Below are 21,097 nucleotides of genomic sequence, written 5' to 3'. Positions count from 1 at the left end.
ACAGAAAAAGCATATCATCAGTCTAAACCTCCTAATTGTAACAATTTACAATCAATTAATAGAAATAAGCCAGTTACTTACTGTCTTAATCAACTTATCTAAATCATCTGTTTCGAAAGTATGTGGGTTAATGTGATTTAAATATTCAAACTGTTTCAGAAGAGCCTGATGGTCCATAGATAGATCTGAAAGGTAAGAAGATACATTCAAAAATCATCTTCAACAGTCAGTGCTAAAGGGCATGAAAATCAACACAATACACAGTAGGGTAAAATACGGCTGATCTCTACATTTTTAACATACAATTTAGGTTTGTTTGTTCTTTATGTACATGTTTGGTTATCAAGTAACAGGCCCAAAGTCAGTTAATGAATGTTTTAGGGACCGCAAGATAATGTGGTGTAGTCAAAAGTCAAGCTAAAGTCAAAAAGGCAGGTGTTCAAAATTAATCTTTCATCAAACCCAAAATGCTAATCAAAAGTCAAAAATCACATCAAGAAGTTAGTTACAGAAAGGATCTATAGGTGTTGTTAATTAAATCCACAACCTTGGACAACATGTTGTCTATGACACTGATCTTTATATGGTTGTGTTAATGATGTCTGGGACTCTGAAGGCAGCTCATAGGTACCGGCAGGCCAAGCAGAATATGGCTTTGGTGGTTGCTGAGGCAAAAACTCGGGCATGGGAGGAGTTTGGGGAGGCCATGGAGAACGACTTTCGGATGGCTTCGAGGAGATTCTGGTCCACCGTCCGGCGTTTCAGGAGGGGGAAGCAGTGCAGTGTCAACACTGTATATGGTGGGGATGGTACACTGCTGACCTCGACTCGGGACGTTGTGGGTCGGTGGGGGGAGTATTTCGAAGACCTCCTCAATCCCACTAACATGCCTTCCAATGAGGAAGCAGAGCCTGGGGACTCGGAGGTGGGCTTCCCCATCTCTGGGACTGAGGTCACCGAGGTGGTCAAAAAACTCCTTGGTGGCAGGGCCCCGGGGGTGGATAAGATACGCCCGGAGTTCCTCAAGGCTCTGGATGTTGTAGGGCTGTCTTGGTTGACACATCTCTGCAACATCGCATGGACATCAGGGACAGTGCCTCTGGATTGGCAGACCGGGGTGGTGGTCCTCCTCTTTGAGAAAGGGGACCGGAGGGTGTGTTCCAACTACAGAGGGATCACACTCCTCAGCCTCCCTGGAAGTCTATTCGGAGGTTTTGGAGAGGAGGGTCTGTCGGATAGTCGAGCCTCGGATTCAGGAGGAACAGTGTGGTTTTTGGCCTGGTCGCGGAACAGTGGACCAGCTCTACACCCTTAGCAGAGTCCTGGAGGGTGCATGGGAGTTCGCCCAACCAGTCTACATGTGTTTTGTGGACTTGGAAAAGGCATTCGACCGTGTCCCTCGGGGAATCCTGTGGGGGGTACTCTGAGAGTATGGGGTACTGGACCCCCTGATAAGGGCTGTTTGGTCCCTGTACGATCGGTGTCAGAGCTTGGTCCGCATTGCCGGCAGTAAGTCGAAACCGTTTCCAGTGAGAGTTGGACTCCGCCAGGGCTGCCCTTTGTCACCAATTCTGTTCATAACTTTTTTTTTGAGGGTGTCCGGTTTGGTGGACTCAGGATTGGGTCACTGCTTTTTGCAGATGATGTTGTCCTGTTTGCTTCATCAGGCAGTGATCTTCAGCTCTCTCTGATCGGTTCGCAGCCGAGTGTGAAGCGGCCTGGGATGTGAATCAGCACCTCCAAATCCGAGACCATGGTCCTCAGCCGGAAAAGGGTGGAGTGCCCTCTTAGGGTTGGTAGCGAGATCCTGCCCCAAGTGGAGGAGTTCAAGTATCTCGGGACCTTGTTCACGAGTGACGGAAGAATGGAGCGTGAGATCGACAGGCGGATCGGTGAGGCATCCGCAGTAATGCGGGCTCTGCATCGGGCTGTCGTGGTGAAAAAGGAGCTGAGCCGCAAGGCGAAGCTCTCAATTTACCAGTCGATCTATGTTCCTACCCTCACCTATGGTCATGAGCTATGGGTAGTGAACGAAAGAACAAGATTGCGAATACAAGCGGCTGAAATGAGTTTCCTCCGCAGGGTGTCTGGGCTCTCCCTTAAAGATAGGGTGAGAAGCTCAGTCATCCGGGAGGGGCTCAGAGTAGAGCCGCTGCTCCTCCGCATCGAAAGGAGTCAGAAGAGGTGGCTCGGGCATCTGATTAGGATGCCTCCTGGACGCCTCCCTGGTGAGGTGTTCCAGGCACGTCTAACCGGGAGGAGGCCCCGGGGAAGACCCAGGACATGTTGGAGGGACTATGTCTCTCGGCTGGCCTGGGAACGCATTGGGATTCCCCCGGAAGAGCTAGAAGAAGTGGCCGTGACCCGACCTCGGATAAGCGGAAGAGAATGGATGGTTGGATGGTTAATGATGTCATTACATGCAACCTCCGTGACCACACCCTTTAGTAATGGGTTGTCACGTGATAGCAACTGCTCATCAAAATGGTGGCACCAATTACAAATAAAATACCTTTACAGACTTTACAAAACATGCAAATAATTCCAGAAGATCAGAACCTGAGAGAAGGTGAAAAGCAAGTCTGACAAAAATGTATTGAGCTCAAAAAAAAAATTAATAAAGGTTTACAAATCATAAATGAAATTTGGTACACAGGTACTTCATAGTGTAAGTCAAGTTTATCACATGCATTTCTGTCTTTGGACAACATCAGTCCATAGCGCAAAGAAGATGGCGATGGTGAGGCGGGGGCTGAAATGAGTTCTAAGAAATTAAACACTGACAATCAATTAACAAAGAACAACACAGGCTGTGGTGTAAGTTGCACTTACCTTACCTTTTAAGCAAGAACTTAGGCTAATTCCCAACTATCACATTTAATGTTTTAATTAAGCAGGGCTCTCCCTCACTATTTTGTCATAGCCCCTTGCTATAATAGGTGGTGGCATATTGTCTACAAAATTATTTATTGTGATCTGGGGTAGCCGTCATAATCTGTTATCATTAACAAGCCATCAAAATGTACTGCAAGTGGATTGAGCAGTGCAAGACTGCTAAAATGGACCCTGAGAAAAACCAAAAGGCCTCTTCACACTCCTAGCCTGTTCGTTTTGTTCAGAATCAGGAGGTGGTTAGTTGCTTTGCTTCAGTCTCCAGTAGTTTGTTTGCATTTCACACAGACAATTTTCAAGGGACTCAGAAGTAACAATAAATACCCTAAGTGTGTGTGTTTCAGGCACTTCTGTCACTGGGCAGAAAGGATGGATTCCTCTGAAAAATCATCGTGAAGAGTCAGCAAGAGCTGCAGTTGTGCACCACCGCATTTGTAATAAAAACTACCAAATATAGCTGTGAGCAGAACGGTGGTTATCTGATAACTAGAAGATAACATGAAAATGAAGCATTACTTCAAAAAGGGACCATTTCTTCAGGGTGACTGCACAGAGGAAGACAAGCAGCTCTGGAGAGGTCGTGCAGTGATGAGTGTTCCCCATCATTCAGATCCCGAACATGTTATGTGCATGTGATTTCACTGCATGCCGTTGCATATTCACTCTCCAGTATCCTACTATATGGATGTCACCTCTGTTTAATTTATCTTACAGTTGATCACATGCCCACTGCCATTATGCTTGTAAATGTGTGTTAAAAATGTGCACTTTGGAGTTTCTGATTAACATTTACCACACGGTATCAAAGGTAATGCGTCTCAAGTGCAATCACTTTGAGAGGATATGCCACCCCTTTTTTCATAGTCATTCTGGTGTGTGTTCAGACCAAAGTGTGGGTGTGTGTTTGTTTCTTTACTTATTTGTTTATTTAAAGAGCTTGTGTAAAAAGCCAAATTTCCCCCTGGGGACAAATAAAACTATCAGTCTATCCATCCATCCGTCTAGTATGGTCTGCTAGCCACTTCACATGCTTGTGACTGCACAGCTCAATCAAATCTCATAACAAACCGAGATCACCAGTCATATTTCGTCAAAACACAATTTATTTTGTCCACTTTACATTTACAAGAGGCTTCTTAAATAATATATGGACAAAGCTAAGAAAAGCAGCCATGTCTGCAGAAAGTAAGCTGACTTGATGCCTGTTGGTATGTTTGTATGGCAATGCTGCGGCACCCGACCTCCCATTGCGCTCCACAGCACTGCTGACCCTGAACGAGCCTTTCATGCCATTTTCTGTTCAATATACTGTATAAGTTATAGTTCAGATAAGTTAGTCTCTAGTGGTTGCTTTGGCATCCTCGTTTTCTATCTCTTATGATGATAAATAATGGTTGGGTTGCCCACTGTCACCCAGAAGTGCTGTGGACAAAGCACTGACCGTTACTAAGGTAGTTATAAACCCATCAACACCCCAACAAACAGCACAATGAAAGAAACAGTGGTGGCACAAGTCAGTCAGTTACTGGGTGAAGACACCTGAAACTAACTGGCGTGGGCACAACACCCATGTCTATCTTGGACATTAAGATGATTATCTGATTCATCCAATTATTTTAAAGGGCTTAGTTTTCTACCACAAACAAAACTCTGTGAGCTGCAGAAAGCAACTTTAACAAAACGATCCTTCATTTAGTACTGGCACACAAACCCGGACTTCCTAGTGGTTTCAAACAAACCCGGACAGTCGAGGACATTATAGACACTTTAGAGCAGGAAATTCAGATATTCAACGTGAAATTCAGTTGCTTTGCCTTTTCTGACCTTTCTGTCTGTGAGCAGATGCCTAGGATATTTGGAGTTAATGTTAGAATTTAACCTTCTCCAAGACATCTAACTTACAAACAAACAAAAAAAAAAAAAAACAACTTACCATTTCCATTTTGCATTTCATGTTTAGCTTTAATCAGGGTCCGTAATCTGCTTACTTCCTGCCTTTTTAATTCATCCAATTTCGTTCTTATGTGATGACTTACAAAATCAAGCTCTTTGGCTAATTTTCCTTGCTGTTAGCAACAAAATAGAAAAGAAAAAAAATAATCAGTAATACACGAAAAAGAAATGGAATCTGCTGCCTTTCTAATTCACAGTATTATTCTTGTGCTGGGGTTCTCAATCTTGGTTTTGAAGGTCTTCAAATTCAGTCAATTTCCTAATTAGACCTGGAATTGGCTTTCCTAATTACATACCAAATGTTGGTGCTACTGCAGCATACTTATTTACTTTTCTAGTCTTAAAACTGCTGTATTCACACTTTTTATTGTCCTTTTTCTTCATTAACTTCTAATGAGACACAAATAAGAAGAAAAGCAGCAAGTAATTTGCTCCAATCTATATAAATACAAATGTAAATGTTTGTTTGTTCAAAATCTTAAATCTCCGAAAGTTCTTCACCAATTGCTTTGAAATTTTGACACAACGTTGCATTCGAATACGCGCGTGTTTTTATATGCCTATATTATATAGATGTCACACCTGTGACAGGTAAAAACATGCTTTTTTTTGAAAAACAGCACCCTCTGTTGGACGTAAAAGCAACACACGCTATACTAAATATTTTACGATTCCATTTCAGTGTTTCCGATTTACGATCCATTTACGATTTCCAAATTTCCAATTTTACGATTCCATTTCAATGTTTCCGATTACATTGTTAAGCGCACATAAATTTGGAATACTGTAACTCCGTTAAATCGATCAAATACATTTGTAAGTACGTGAATAAAGGCAGCGACATGGCAGTTTTTGGCGTGCAACCAGAAAGAAGTTATAGGAATGCGGTCATACATATCGATGAAATCGCACAGTACTAGGCTGGAAGATACATAAGCAGCAATGAAGCTGTATGGCGAATTCTTTCATTTCCCATACATGAACGAAGTCCACATGTTGTTCACTTAGCAGTACATCTAGAAAATGGACAACGCGTTTATTTCACAGCTGCAAATGTGCAACAAATGGCCCTGAATCCACCGGCTACAACGTTAACTGCTTTCTTCACGTTATGTCAAAATGACGCATTTGCAAAAACACTGCTGTATTCGGAAGTGCCTACGTATTACACATGGAATGCGAGTAGAAAATCATTTGAACGACGCAAAACGAGGAGAGCGAGTCGACGGACAACCTGCCATATTCAAAGACACTACGATAGGCAGACTGTACATCCCAATCAAGATGAATGCTTCTTTCTTCGCATGCTGTTGGTAAATGTGCCCAGTCCAACGTCTTTCCAGCAATTGAGAATTGTCAACGGCATTACACATGCCACTTTCCACAGTACATGTCATGCTCTGAATTTATTGGAGAACGACCAACACTGGGATGTATACATTAATGACGCGTGCAACACGTCACATCCAAATCAAATTCGTGCATTGTTTGCAATCATATTGACCGCCTGCTCTCCTTCATCTCCAACAGGGTTATGGGAGAAATATAAATCGCACATGGCTGAAGATATTTTCGATCGAATACGCAAGTAAAATTCAAATATAAACATTTCACAGCAGAAATCTACAACTAAGCGTTGATAATGATTGAAGATTTGTGCTTAGAAATCGCGAACAAAGTTCTCAATCAATTGGGAATGCCATCACCGAATCGATCTGCTGCTGCTTCGTTCGATGTAGAATTGCGTTGTGAACAAAACTACAAAACGGGTGATTTTTGTCGTATGTGCAATCAAATATTCCTAAGCTAACGCTTGAGCAAAAAGGCATTTACGATCAAATAATGCAAACTGTCAATAACGGGGTTGGAGAAATCTGGAAATTGGGAATGGAAAGGTGCCGGTTGATCTGACCTCAGGACGAAATTCATTGCCTCATAACTTCTGCAATTTAGTGACGTCAAAAGAAGAATTGGTTGAAAAAGTATTTCCCAATATTCAAACCAATTATAAGAATCATGATTGGCTGAGTGAACGAGCTATTCTTGCGGCCAAAAACAAAGACGTCTACGAACTTAACAATATTATTCAGTCTAATATTCAAAGTGAGGCAGTCACATACAAGTCCGTCGACACTGTTGTGGAAGCAGATGAAGCTGTTAATTATCCAACAGAATTTTTGAATTCACTTGATCTGCCAGGGATGCCACCGCACATACTCCAATTGAAAATCGGTGTGCCAATTATCATGTTACGAAATATCAACCAGCCAAAGCTTTGCAACTGCACGCGGCTTGCAGTAAAAAAATTAATGAGCAACGTCGTAGAAGCAACAATCTTGACAGGACCTTTCAAAGGTGAAGATGTCCTCATTCCTCGCATTCCTATGATTCCAACGGATATGCCATTTCAATTTAAGAGATTGCAATTCCCAATTCGATTGACGTTTGCATTCACCATCAACAAACCTCAGGGCCAATCTTTAGAATTGTGCGGTTTAGATCTAGACATGGATTGCTTCTCACATGGACAATTATATGTTGCGTGATCTACAGTCGGCAAACCAGACAATCTCTATATCTGCACAGACAATGGAACAACAAAAAATATTGTATACCCATAAACATTGTGAAGTTAAACATATTAGAAACGTGCGCTCTCTTTTTTCTTTCTTTTCCATTTAACCAGACTGAGCCACAGCAACGCGTGGCCGGGTACAGCTAGTTTACAATAAAAGCCCACTTTAATAAAATATTTGTAAAGTAATGAGAAAGAAGAAAGAGTGGACCTGCTCCAATCGACAAAACATTTGGAAAGTTTACTCCATCCATCCATCCATCCATTGTCTCCCGCTTATCCGAGGTCGGGTTGCGGGGGCAGCAGCTTGAGCAGAGATGCCCAGACTTCCCTCTCCCCGGCCACTTCTTCTAGCTCTTCCGGGAGAATCCCAAGGCGTTCCCAGGCCAGTCGAGAGACATAGTCCCTCCAGCGTGTCCTGGGTCTTCCCCGGGGCCTCCTCCCGGTTAGACGTGCCCGGAACACCTCACCAGGGAGGCGTCCAGGAGGCATCCTGATCAGATGCCCGAGCCCCCTCATCTGACTCCTCTCGATGCGGAGGAGCAGCGGCTCTACTCTGAGCCCCTCCAAGTGTGGCGGAAATGCTGCCGTCTAGGGCTCCGCAATTGCTCAGGCTCCCCCTGGCGGAGGCTACGGGCCCCAGCAGGGTTGAGCTTCCAAGCTCTAATCCCATGGCCCTGATACAAAACGGGGGGCTGCCCTCCCGAGTCCCAGGGGAGGTACCGTCTCTCTCCAGGTCCTTCCATAAAGGCGTCCTGGCCAGGCAAAACCCCAGCCGTCCGCCACAATATATATTATATATATAAAAATAAAATGCCTACCTGAAGGATGGTCATTTCTGGAGGGTGGGACTGGACCACATGTCTGCCTTGGGGGTTGCCAAGAGGGATCTTGAGCTGTTTTGTTGTGTGGTGTGTGCGGCAACACACTGAACCACTGCATGCTCCCCAACCTGACCTAACCCTTCACAAAAAATGAAGAACCCACAGCTGTCCCTGAAATAACTTGAAACTGACAAATGTCACTGGCACCCATCACTGTTTACTGTGTATTTAACAAAAAAAAAAATAATAAGACTCTGCTTTAGAGTTTTGATTCAACAGAATATTTCAAATAATAACACAAATGAACAAAAATGATGGGACCCATAATGTGATATTTTGTGGCACAACATATAGAGTTTGCAATCCCTGCAAACAAGCAACTCCTAGAGCTTTCCATGGGACCTCTGCATCTGTCCACAGGTCATTTGGCCCACTCGTCTTGAGCAAACTGCTCTATTTCAACCTATTCTGGGGTCAATGTTCCTCTTGTGGCCACAGCCAGGGAGGCAGGCTACAGTCCCATGGACCTTAAACTTCTTTATAATATTTGCAACTGTTCTCACAGGAACATCAAGCTGCTTGGAGATGATCTTCTAGCCTTTGCCTTTAACATGCGTGTTTTCTTTGTGATCTCCTCAGACAACTTTCACCTTTGCTTTCTCTGGTTGATGTTCAGTGTGGGAGACATGACGACACCAAACAGCAGAGTGAAAACTTTTCTTCAGTTAAATGGGCTGAAGGACTGACTGAATTACTGGAGACGTATGATACAAATTCAAGAAAACAGCTAGTTCGAAAAATCGCTCAAATCCAATGATTTAGGATCTTTTCTAAAGGTAACAACCAATGTGTCCAGGCCATTTTAGAAGATCTTTGTGTAATCGTGTCCAAAAGTTTTGAGAATGACATAAATATTTTCACAAAGTTTGCTTCCTCACTTTTTATGATGGCAATTTGCATCTACTCCAGAAGGTCCTGAAGAGGGATCAGAGGAATTGCAATTCATTATAAAGTCCCTCTTTGCCATGAAAATGAACTTCATCCCAAAAAACCACTGCATGTCAGCCCTGCCACAAAAGGACCTGCTGACATCACTTCAGTGATCCTCTCACTAACACAGCTGAGAGTGTCGACGAGGACAAGGTTGGAGATCAATCTGTCATGATGATTGAGTTACAATAGAGAAGTGAAGAAGGCTTCAGGGCGCCCATGAAAGTCCAGCAAGTGCCAAGAGAGTCTCCTAAAGGTGATTCAGCTGCGGGCACCACCAGGGCAGAGCTTGCTCAGGAATGGCAGCAGGCAGGTGTGATTGAGGCGAAGACTTTTGGGTGATGGTCTGGTGTCAAGAAGGGCAGCAAAGAAGCCAAGAAAAACATCAGGGACAGATTGACATTCTGTAAAAGGTACAGGGATTGGACTGCTGAGGACTGCTAGGGAAAGACACTTTCCCTAATGAATCCCCTTTCCGATTGTTTGGGGCATCCAGAAAAAAGAAAAGGTGAGTGGCACTACCATCAGTCCTGTGTCAGGCCAACAGTAAAGCATCCTGAGACCATTCATGTATGGGGTTGCTTCTCAGCCAAGGGAGTTGGCTCACTCACAAGAACACAGCCATGAATAAAGAATGGGACCAAAACAACCTCCGAGAGCAACTTCTCCTAACCATCCAAGAACAGTTTGGTGACCAACATGATGGAGTACCAGGCCATAAGCCAAAAGTGAGAACTAAGTAGCTCGGGGAACAAAACGTCAAAATTTGGAATCCATGGCCAGGAAACTCTCCAGACCTTTAATCCCATTGAGAACTTGTGGTCAATCCTCAAGAGACAGGTGAACAAACAAAAACCCACCAATTCTGACAAACTCCAAGCACTGATTATACAAGAATGGGCTGCCATCTGTCAGGATTTGGCCCAGAAGTTGACTGACATTATGCCAGAGGTCCTGAAAAAGAAAGAAGGGCCAATGCTGCAAATATGGACTCTTTGCATAAATGTAATGTCACTGTCAATAAAAGCCTCTGAAACTTCTGAAATGCTTGTAATTCTACTTCAGTATACCATAGAAACATCTAACAAAAAGATCTAAAAACACTGAATCAGCAAACTTTGTGGAAACCAATACTTCGGTCATTTCTCAAAACGTTTGGCCACAACTGTAGAATAATCAATACTTGATCTGTTGTCACACTTGCTTTTCTTCAATCGATGACATATCAAAGGCATATCAAAGGCATGCAGTTACACAAGGGACAACTGCTTTTCATGTCTTAACTTTCCAGGAGGCACACAGCACTTCAATGAGCAGCAAGATGACCAACAAATTTTGTCCACAATGAGAGTTCGATTTGTAGTGTTCAATATAGCGATAAACACCAAATTAACAGTAAACATATACATTTAGTTTGAATTGTCTTTTTTAGTTTTAACATAGGCAGGGTGGTGGCTCACAGCGTCCGTACAGCGCCAGGGGCTCAAGTCTGCATGGTATTTGCATGTCTCCCACGTAAAGGGGGATTAATTTGTATGATCAATGCACAAACCTGTTTTATAATTTTAATACTGCAAATTTGCCATTAATTACAGAATCACTAAGATGGGTTTGCCGTACTTGAACATAGGGAAGGTGCTATATAAATAAAATGTATTATTATTATTATTATTATTAATTCCATCCATGCACTCTCCACCTGCCCACACCATTTACGGTTACAGAGAGTCAGACATAACTCCAGCATCAATGGACAAAAGGGGGAATTCATCCTGGATAGAAAATCAATTCATAGTGGGGCTCAATCACTTGCCCATATGGGCCAATAGACTGTATGTTTGTATGTATGTTTGCAAGTAAACAGAAAGAGCGAGAGCAAGAGAAAGTGAAAAAAGAGACTATGAGGTGCCAAATATATTCAATACCAGTAGCGGCGCACTGCTATAACGGTAACATGCAGTGAATCCACTTGACTTGACCATTCCTAGTTCTCATCCTCTTTCTCTGTACGTTTATCATTCGTTTGCTCAGAGGTTGATGTGCTTGCTGCTACTTGAGCAGCTCTTCATTTCTCCACCCTAGCAGCCCACTTCTTCTCTTCTTTTGTCAAAATCTTTTCTCGTTAAAACTGATTACTGTAAGTCAGTGTTTGTGTTGCAATTACTTAGTATGTTTTCCTTAATTTTTCATTTAAGCTGGCACTTAAGTCTTCAGTCTGCCTCAAGAATGATTTAAGATATAAAGAGGTAGGGGAAGTGAAGGCGCAGGTGGTAAGGATGAGAACGGTGCCCGTATGCATGCCGTGCTGGCCGCTGCAGAGAGTTGATTCTACAATAAAATAAAATAAAAATAAATAGAGGAATAACCTTGGAGGTCAATCATAACCCTGAAAGCGAACAGTAGAGGTCACATAGTGTATGTGTACCAAATTTCAGGTCAATGGTTCAAATGGTTTGCGAGCGACAGGTGATTTAAAATCCTAGACAGACAAACGGACAGCCACAGTAGCATATTATCCATCCATCCATTTTCCAACCCGCTGAATCCGAACACAGGGTCACGGGGGTCTGCTGGAGCCAATCCCAGCCAACACAGGGCACAAGGCAGGAAACAATCCTGGGCAGGGTGCCAACCCACCGCAGTAGCATATTATATATAACGATACAAAGTCAGAAAATAGAAATTCATCTCTAAAAAACAGTCAGTATCTGAATATACGGAGTGAAAAGTCAAATTTCTAGTAAACTCTATGGGTCCTAATTCAGTTTACTAAACTGTCACTTAGAATAATGAAACTTATTCTTAAAACAATGCATTCAGCATTATGCACGTACCCATTGTCTTTGTTGACCAGATTTAGTTTTGTGTGGGCAAATTATTGGACACACCTTCCAATACCTATCTCCTCTATATGGGAGCCCTGACTTTAAAGTGTACAATTAAACAATAAAAACCAGACCAACATTAAACACGTGCATTTAGTTTTAATCGTGTTATTTAGTTTTAACAGAGGCAGGGTGGTGGCTCAGCCTTACAGCGCCAGGGGCTCAGGTTTGATTCCCAGAATGATTAAGGTCTGTGTGGTATTTGCATGTTCTCCCCACTGTATAAGTGGATTAATTTGTATGTCAGCTGCACAAACCTGTTTTATGATTTTAATAATGGAAATGTGCCATTAATCACTGAATCACTAAGATGCTTTCACCATAGAGTGTAATTCCCTCCACGCACTCTCCACCTGCCCACCCCCAATTATGGTTACAGAGAGTCAGAGATTAATCCAGCATCGATGGACAAAAGGGGGAATGTGTTCTGGATAGGGAACCAGTTCATAGTGGGGCTCAATCACTCGCTCATATGGGCCAATATACACTCACTGGCCACTTTATTAGGTACACCTGTTCAACGGCTTGTTCACACAAATATCTAATCATCCAATCACATGGCAGCAGCTCAATACATTTCGGGCTGAAGATCTTGTCAAAACAACCTGCTGACGTTTAAACTGAGCATCAGAATTGGGGAGAAAGGTGACTGAAGTGACTTTGAACATGGCATGGTTGTTGGTGCCAGACGAGCTAATCTGAGAATGTTAGAAACTGCGGATTTCCACAATACTAACCTTCTCTAAGGTTTACAGAGAATGGTCCGAAAAAGGAAAAACATCCAGAGAGTGGCAGTTCTTTGGGCAAAAATGTCTTGTTGATGCCAGAGGTCAGAGGAGAATGGCCAAACTGGTTCGAGCGGATAGAAACGCAACAGGAACTGAAATAAGCACTCATTACAACCGAGGTGTGCAGAAGAGCATCTCTGAATGCACAACACGTCAAACTTTGAAGCAGGTGGGCAACAACAGCAGGAGACCACACCAGGTCAGCTAACAACAGGCCACTGAGGGCTCAACAAAATTGGACAATAGACGATTGGAAACATATTGTCTGGTCTGATGAGTCTTGGTTTCTGCTGCGATATTCAGATTCTTGGGTCAACAATATGAAAACAGGGATCCATCCTGCCATGTATCAACAATTCAGGCTGGTGGTAGTGGTGGTGTGATGGTGTCTGTGATATTTTCTTGGCACACTTTGGGCCCCTTAGTACTAACTGAGCATTGTTTCAATGCCACATCCTACCTGAGTATTCTTGCTGACCGTGTCCATCCCTTTATGATGGCAGTGTACCCATCCTCTGATGGTTTCTTCCAAAAGGATAATGCGCCAAATCAAAAAAGCTCAAATCATCTCAAACTGGTTTCTTGAACTTGACAATGAGTTCACTGGACTCAAATGGCCTCCACAGTCAGCAGATCTCAATCAAATAGAGCACCTTTAGGATGTGGAGTGGGAGATTCACATCATGGATGTGCAGGTTACACATCTGCAGCAACTGCATGATGCTATCATGTCAATATGAACCAAAATCCATGAGGAAGGCTTCCAGCACCTTGTTGAATCCACACCACGAAGAATTACGGCAGTTCTGAAGGCAAAAGGGGGTCCAAGCCGCTACTAGCAAGATGTACCTAATAAAATGGCTGGTGAGTGTACATGTGCCATATAACGCAATGTCAGGCATGTGATCACTGGTAACCACAGGAATGGCAAACAATGGTGGCAACCCAGGCACAAAGAACCCAAACTGACACCTGATACAAATTCAGAAATTTTACTGCCATAAAATTAAAAATCAGGAATAACCACAATATACATGACCTAACAAAAAGGATGTAGAAAAAGTATATGGCACGTTTATTTGTAGCACACATTTGAGCCAAACAAGTTTAAAGGAAACTCTCAGCAATCAGTTAGGGAAAGCTTTTTAAATGTTTGCTGCTCAAAATGTTTCAAATGTATGCAGAGCCACTAAGAAATTATGAAAGTACTGCATATGCAAATCATTTTTTATCACTTCACAAGAGCTTTTTTTAAAGTGCTAATGGGGGAATAAAAAATTTATTATACTTGGCAAAAAAAAAAAAAACTGTGCATTATTTATAGAAAAATTCCATCTAGGTGAGCAATGCTGGTTAAAATAAGCAATTCATTTTCAGGAATTATCTACAAAGATTCATAAATGGCTTCAAGGCTGCAGTTTAGGCAAACATTCAAGTTAAAACAAATCTACTCAGGTTAAGGAAAAAGAAGAAACCAGTTCAAAGCATTACATGCAGAACTACTCCAAAAAGTGTGAATCGAGGAAATTGCAAACTTGGCCTGTAAATAAACCAGTAAAAGTAGCAAAGTGGGGCAATTAAAAAACAAGGGCCAACGCAGATTTGACAAGAACGCACAATTTGAAGGCCTGAGACAGGTTGGCTGCTCTCCAATGTTTCCTTCCATTTCTTTAAGTCACACTGGGGAGCATGCACTGGTATGGTGGATTGCCACACCCAGCACACAACAAAACAACTTGGTATCCCAGTTGGCAATCCCTCCCAGGCAGACATGCAGTCCAGTCCCCACCTCCCAGAAAATGACCGCTGCAGCCCGGTGTTATGTGGGGGTCCCCCTGGCCCGGTCCAGCCACTGAGGTCATCAACAATGAGGTTCTGACTCCATTCTGGACAGCACTCACAGTACCAGTGTACAGGCCGGCCATGATATCCAGCAACTTTGGGGGGGATCCTGCAAAGTCTCAGGATGTCCCACAGGCAGCTCAATCAACTGAGTCGAATGCTTTATGAAAATCGAGAAAGGCTGTAAAGAAACTCTGCTGATATTGGCGTTTGCTCTCCATGAGAACCCTCAGTGCCAGGATGCAGTCAATAGTAGACTTCTTAGGCATAAAACCAGACTGCTCCAGTCGCTGGGAGGTGAGCAAGTGATCAAAGATCCTACTGAGGATGACCTGGCACCAAGAGCAGTGTTATCCCCCTGTAGTTACTGCAATCCAGGCAATCCCCCTTCCATTTCCAGGTAGAGGCAACAAGTCCCGATTTCCAGTCGGTTGGGATGATGCCCATCTCCCAAACGGAAGCAAAGATTGTTTGCAATGCCATGAGGACAGCATTACCACCAGCCTGTGGAAGTTCACCCCAGATACCACAGATCCCTACAACCTTCCCTACAATCAGCTGGTTCACCACCTGTGCAATGTCAGTGAGACTGGGGGGTTCACAGCTAATCAGAGGATCAGCCTCAAGAACCGTGGACCCAAAGATGTCCAACGTCCTAGCCGGAGAATCAGCTTTAAACAGCGGGCCACAATTGTAGCATCATCCGTAAGGACCGTTCCACCACCCTCCCTGATTACAACTCTCTGAGGAACAGATTCAGATGTGCATAGCGCTTCGACTCCTCTGTAAGCAGGACGTGGGTCACTCGACCATAGATGGCTCTAACAAACACCTCCTTATCTGCCCTCAGAGCCATCCTTCTCAGTTCCTGGTACAGACAGGAGTTGCCATCAAGCCGTGTGCTGCGACTCCTTTATAGTCTTTATAGATTAATCTCAAACACACACAAACACAAACACGCTCACGGGATTCTGGTTGCTTTGTCAAAGTCAGTTTATATCTGGGCTCCCACCACTCATTAAATTCAACTCCTCATTATAGAGTTGTGTTCACCGTTCGTTTTGCTGATTCAACACACAACTTACGCCTTATGTTTGACACTAGCATGTCAGTTAAAACACACATTACAAAACATGTTTTTTCAATCTTAAAAATGTTAGAAGATTTAGATATTTTCTAAATATGCAGGATACCGAGATATTAATTCCTGAATTTATTTCTGGTGGATCGACTGCAATGTTGTCATGTCAATGGCTTTTCTAATCATTCTTTATACAGATTTCAGTTCATTCAGAATGCTGTTTTAAGACTTATGACAAGAACCAGAAAGTACAAACACACAACTCCTGTTCTCTCAACCTTACATTGGCTCCTAGTTAAGTTTAGGGCAGATTTCAAAATTTTCCTTTTAACATACTGTATAAAGCCTGAAATGGCCAAGGTCCAGCTTACTTATCTGAACTTTTCATTTCTTACAAACCTGAGCGCACATCGAGATCTCAAGATGCCAGCCTACTTTTGATTAAAAGGATTAATTAAATAACAATTGGAAGTTGAGCTTTTTGTGACAGGTCCTCGAAGCTGTTGAATGATATGCCTGCTCATATAAGAGATGCTCCAGGCTGAAGACTCACGACTTCAGTCCAACATACCCTGACTAGAGCTGCTGATTAGCTAAGCGTACTGCATTTCTGTTTGTTAGTGACTTGTACAGAAATATAAGTAATACAATACAGATGCTCCTCACTTAACGACCAAGTTCCCTTCCCACGACTAGGTTTTTAAGAGAATTGGTAGATAAGTGAGGAGCCGCCTCTTACCGATACTGCCTCTTTCACCCTATCTTTACCCTTCAAAATCGTCGAAATGGTCCAATGTGCCAGCTCAAAGTCACATGCTACCGCTTCAACTTTCTTACTAGCTTCATAGTCATTTATGACTGTTACTGTTGAAATGATAACAAGAACATACAGCAAGATCAATGCTGCGGAGGATGATTAGTTGTCTCACTAACACTAACTGCAGAGTTTGTGACAGGAACGCAAAAGTGGTCAACCAGTATCTGCCTTGGAGTTTATGATGCTTGAAATTGACGACGACGCGCTGCCGTTTCCACAACCAACGTTCTTGTACAGTATATGATACCAACTGGTTGTAGAACTGGTCATTAAGTCCGTGCGTTCGTTAAACAGGTAGGTCATCAGGTGAGGAATGCCTGTATTTTTTGTATACTGTTACTAACCATCCTCTGTTCTGTTTCTCTTCTCTGTCTCTGGGTGTGTCTCTTGGCACCAGTGCTCTACTGCCAGGCTGCTCTGCTGCATATGGAAATATTATCTTGGATAAAGGAGCGTTGGAATCATTGGAGAGAAACATTTTTGGATGGCAAACACAGACTCCACTATAGAATGACCAGCAGGGGATGGGCGGACATTTGGCCAAGGTCTCCAGGACTGTTGCTTTATTTCTGATGTTCTCTTTTACAATTGTAATCTTCTCCATTGTCAACTGGCCATGGTTCATCAATTAATTCATGGACAGCTATTGTTAGTTTACATTTATGTTAACATTTTCTACCTTGTTATCTGTGTGTTTTTCAAGAAATCTACATTTCTACGTATACCAGTCCTGTAGGGTCTGTATCGAAGGAGTGACACTTAATAGGAGTGACATAAGAAAGGAGTGTCATAAATACCGTATTAAAGGAGTGACATTTTATTAGAGTGACATAACAATGGAGTGACAAATTATGATTAAAATTTTATTAAATAATTTGTTATCTTGCTTCAACAGAGAGCAGAAACACAACTGAAAGTACGCTCGCCAAAAAAATCGTTGTCGCCTCACCTACCACTTGGATGGTTGGTTGGATGGTTGTCACTCCTTTGAAATTTATATCTGAGGTTTCACTCCTTTGTTATGTCACTCCTATGAAATGTCACTCCTTTGAATTGCTCCCATCCTGTATTTAGTAATTTGTAATTTTAACAGAGAATTGTTCACAGATCTCTCTGTGCCTGACCGCACTGTAGAACGTGATACTAAAAATAAGTTGTATTGCACTGAATTTTGCATTTTGTGTGTGTGTGCGCATATTTACATTTGAATTTGGATGCTTGTAAAAGCAGGCAACATTAAATAAAAGGTATTATATCCTTAAAAAAATAAAAATAAGGAAGAATAGCATCATCAGTATCCCCAAAACACCGGGGAGGACAGCAGCACAGGATTTACAAAACACCAAGCGGAAGTTGCACAAGTCACCATGCATGATATGACACAGGATGAGTACGTGGACTCTTGGTTTTTATCTGTACTCCAGGTATATGAAATATCCTGACTGGAGGCTAACGTTGTTTGGTTATGTAATAAAACATGAGTCAAGGACAATGTAGAGTGACAAGACACCTGAAACGAAATAGAAAAAAAAAAAAGAGCCGATATTCCATTACGTGTAGTGATCGTGGTCATGTGAAAAGACAATGTCCCCTATGGGATTAATAAAATCAAAAATCAAAATTGTCACCTATCAGTGGCTTTTCACAAATGTATAACTGCCCTGACCACAAACTGCTGTCACTTCAAGGGTAACACTGGCTGTTCTGCAACATCGAAGCTCACAGCAGAACATCCAAGAACAGTCAGACCTCACGCATAGGGAAAAAAAAAACAAAAAAACAAAAAGATTAGCCTACAATGGCGTCCGGCAAGTGTTCAAGCCCACTGCTCCATCACGTTTCTTCAGTCAGAGTTTTTAATGGTTAATTTAACTAAAATCTTTACTGCTGCTCAGTCTTTTCAGTACCTGTGACCAGCTTTAGAATTCAAACAATAAAATGCTGTCAAAGGTGGGCTACCAAATGCAGCGAAACAGAATTATTATCAATTACATCACAGCTAATTTGGTTTTTGATTTGATATACTTTGTGTTAATGCCTGTGGGGAAATTATGACTTTTAGGCCACTTAATGTTTATGACAAGTTGTTGTCCAGACCTCTACAAGCTACGTGCCATAACGAGCTGGGACATTCAAGTGTCCAATTTACAATGGAGGACACTCTGTTTGGAATATTTTGTTATTTTTTTCACATTGTATTATCACAATTCCCTCATTTATTTGCTATCCTCCATTTTGAGTGATTAATTGGACAAATTAATGAAAACAAATTCCTTTGTCATCATGAAATATTTGCTGGACATTTTAAATAATAAGATGAATGAACAGAGTGGCATTTTGGCTCAGTGGAGAGAGCACCCTGGGTTTGATATCGTTTGCCTGGTCAATGTGTGTTCTTCCAGATCCTCTGGTTTTCTTCTCAAACCCTTAAGGCATTCTTGTGATGTTAACTGCACATATTGCCCTGGCCCTGTGTGTGTGTTAAGTGTGCCCTGCAATGGACTGGTGTTGTCTCTTTAGATGGGCTCCTGCCTTGCTCCTGATGCCACTTATACTGACCTGAAAATGTTATCTTATGCCATTAGCTCCTTTTCTAGGTACTGTATATTCACAAGGTAGAGCAGTTGAGGAAAAGGTGTGGTTACCTCAAAACACCAAGGTTGTTAAAGTAAATAGCAAACGTACTTAAATGCATGTTTTATTGTAACAGAAATTTCAGAAATATAAAGTCTGATGTGTTCTTAAGATTAAAGAGAAGATGAAGACGTATAACCTTCAGACACCACAACACTCATTTTCAATGGATGCTGGGAACTGCTTGGCCATACTGGCACAATCAATCATAAACCAACTGCAGCTTTCTTAGTTTGCTAGTTTTTATCAAGCTGTCAGAATAATGGCGATAGTAAATTTCTTTGGTTTAACTTGATATATTGTACTTATTTATTTTGTACTTTCTTGCCAGAATTTTAAATTCAGTTTCAAAGAATCCATGAACAGTGGTTCTCAAAGTGTCAAAGTCAAAAATATAGAGGACCACCTATCGAAAACCCCACTTATTATTGTAAATTCTGCATTACAATTGTACACTCTTTTTTATTCCACTGGATATGTACTTATGAAAAATAAATGACCTGAGGTGAAAAATGAAGAAGAGTGGGCATACAGGCTCAAACAAAAAGATAGTAGGTCTGAACAGTAGTAGGGCTGTGTGAGGTCTTAAAAGTTCACATCATGCTTTCAAAACATCAACGATGAACAATGCCATCGCCTGGGGCTGGGGGGCCTTGGGTGGACAGACGGAGATATGCTTGAGGATTACAAATAATTGGCTGCTCTGCACATGTCCCACAGTAAACGGAGGAGGGTGGAGGAGGTGGATTAGTATACAGACATACAACCTGAACCTGTAGGCAGCACTGCAGTGTATCAACCATGAAGGTTACATTAGAACATTAGAATAATCTAGACGAGAACAGGCCATTCAGCCCAACCTCGCCATTGAACAAGACCAACTCGCTGCTGAGTGTGGGTAATGGTGAGTTTATCTTGTGGTGCAGGAACAACTACCAGCAGTTCAATATCAGCAAGACGGAAGTGCTGGTGCTGGACCTGCAGCATGTTAAGGACCTCTGAGACCAGTCACCATTCAGGGGGAGGACATGGAAGTAGTGAAGAGCTACAAGTACCTGCAAACTGGGCTGGTCTGACAATACAGTGGCGATGGGCAAAAAAGGGCCAGAGCAGACAGGACTTCACAATCAGAATCAGAATATGTTTATTGTCATTGTAACAAATACAAGAAATTAGGTGCAGTCCCTGCAGTGTCAAAATATAAATAAATATAATTACAAAAGGATAAGAAGAAATAAGGTAGAACACAAACCTTCAACATAAGACCTTAATTGCACAAGATGTCATCAATTGCACTGCTGCATTGGAGGTGATTAGGTGGCATTCAGTGCCCTGATAGCAACAGAGTAGAAACTGCTATTCAGTCTATTAGTCTTTGTTTTGATAGTCTTTGTAGTCTTCCTCAGGAGACTCAGGTTTATTGATGTATGCAGAAAGCTGCTGGAAATGTTCTACCAGTTCATAACAGCCAATGGGCTGATCACAAAAGATAAGCAATGCTAAAACTAACTTATCAGGAAAGCCTGCTCCATCACAGGACGAACCCTGGAAACTGTTGTGGAAAAGAGGATGATGGCAGAGTTGGATGTCATCATGAAAAATCCCCTACACTCCCTCCAGGAGGCGCTCTCTTGGGAGTTCTTTTAGCTACAGTCTCATTCCACCATGGTGGGCTAAGGAGCACCTCTTTGGGTCCTTTCTGCACGCTTCTATCAGGCAAAACAATGCTTTCTCCCAATGTACTTGTTAAGTTAATTTTGAAATACCTGCACAATAGACATTTATTTATTTATAAGTTTGGATGCCAGTGAGTCAA

At 42.3% G+C, this 21,097-nt stretch overlaps 2 protein-coding genes across 2 annotated transcripts in view; both read right to left on the bottom strand.

Annotated features, from left to right (window-relative positions):
• Window positions 1–21,097, bottom strand: part of LOC114647400 (uncharacterized) — a 723,921-nt gene that overhangs the window by 266,845 nt on the left and 435,979 nt on the right. The gene's annotated exons all lie outside the window — the stretch shown is intronic.
• The window catches only part of nucb2a (nucleobindin 2a), a 74,732-nt gene that overhangs the window by 26,323 nt on the left and 27,312 nt on the right, over window positions 1–21,097 (bottom strand). The window contains exons 4-5 of the mRNA XM_028796111.2: window positions 4,826–4,958; window positions 82–185 (exon numbers count right to left, since the gene is read on the bottom strand). Coding sequence (XP_028651944.1) covers window positions 82–185; window positions 4,826–4,958 — 237 coding nt within the window. The remainder of the gene's footprint in view (window positions 1–81; window positions 186–4,825; window positions 4,959–21,097) is intronic.

Source organism: Erpetoichthys calabaricus, chromosome 2 (assembly GCF_900747795.2).
Source record: "Erpetoichthys calabaricus chromosome 2, fErpCal1.3, whole genome shotgun sequence".
Classification (NCBI taxonomy): domain Eukaryota; kingdom Metazoa; phylum Chordata; class Cladistia; order Polypteriformes; family Polypteridae; genus Erpetoichthys; species Erpetoichthys calabaricus.
This window is presented reverse-complemented; position numbering and strand designations above follow the sequence as displayed.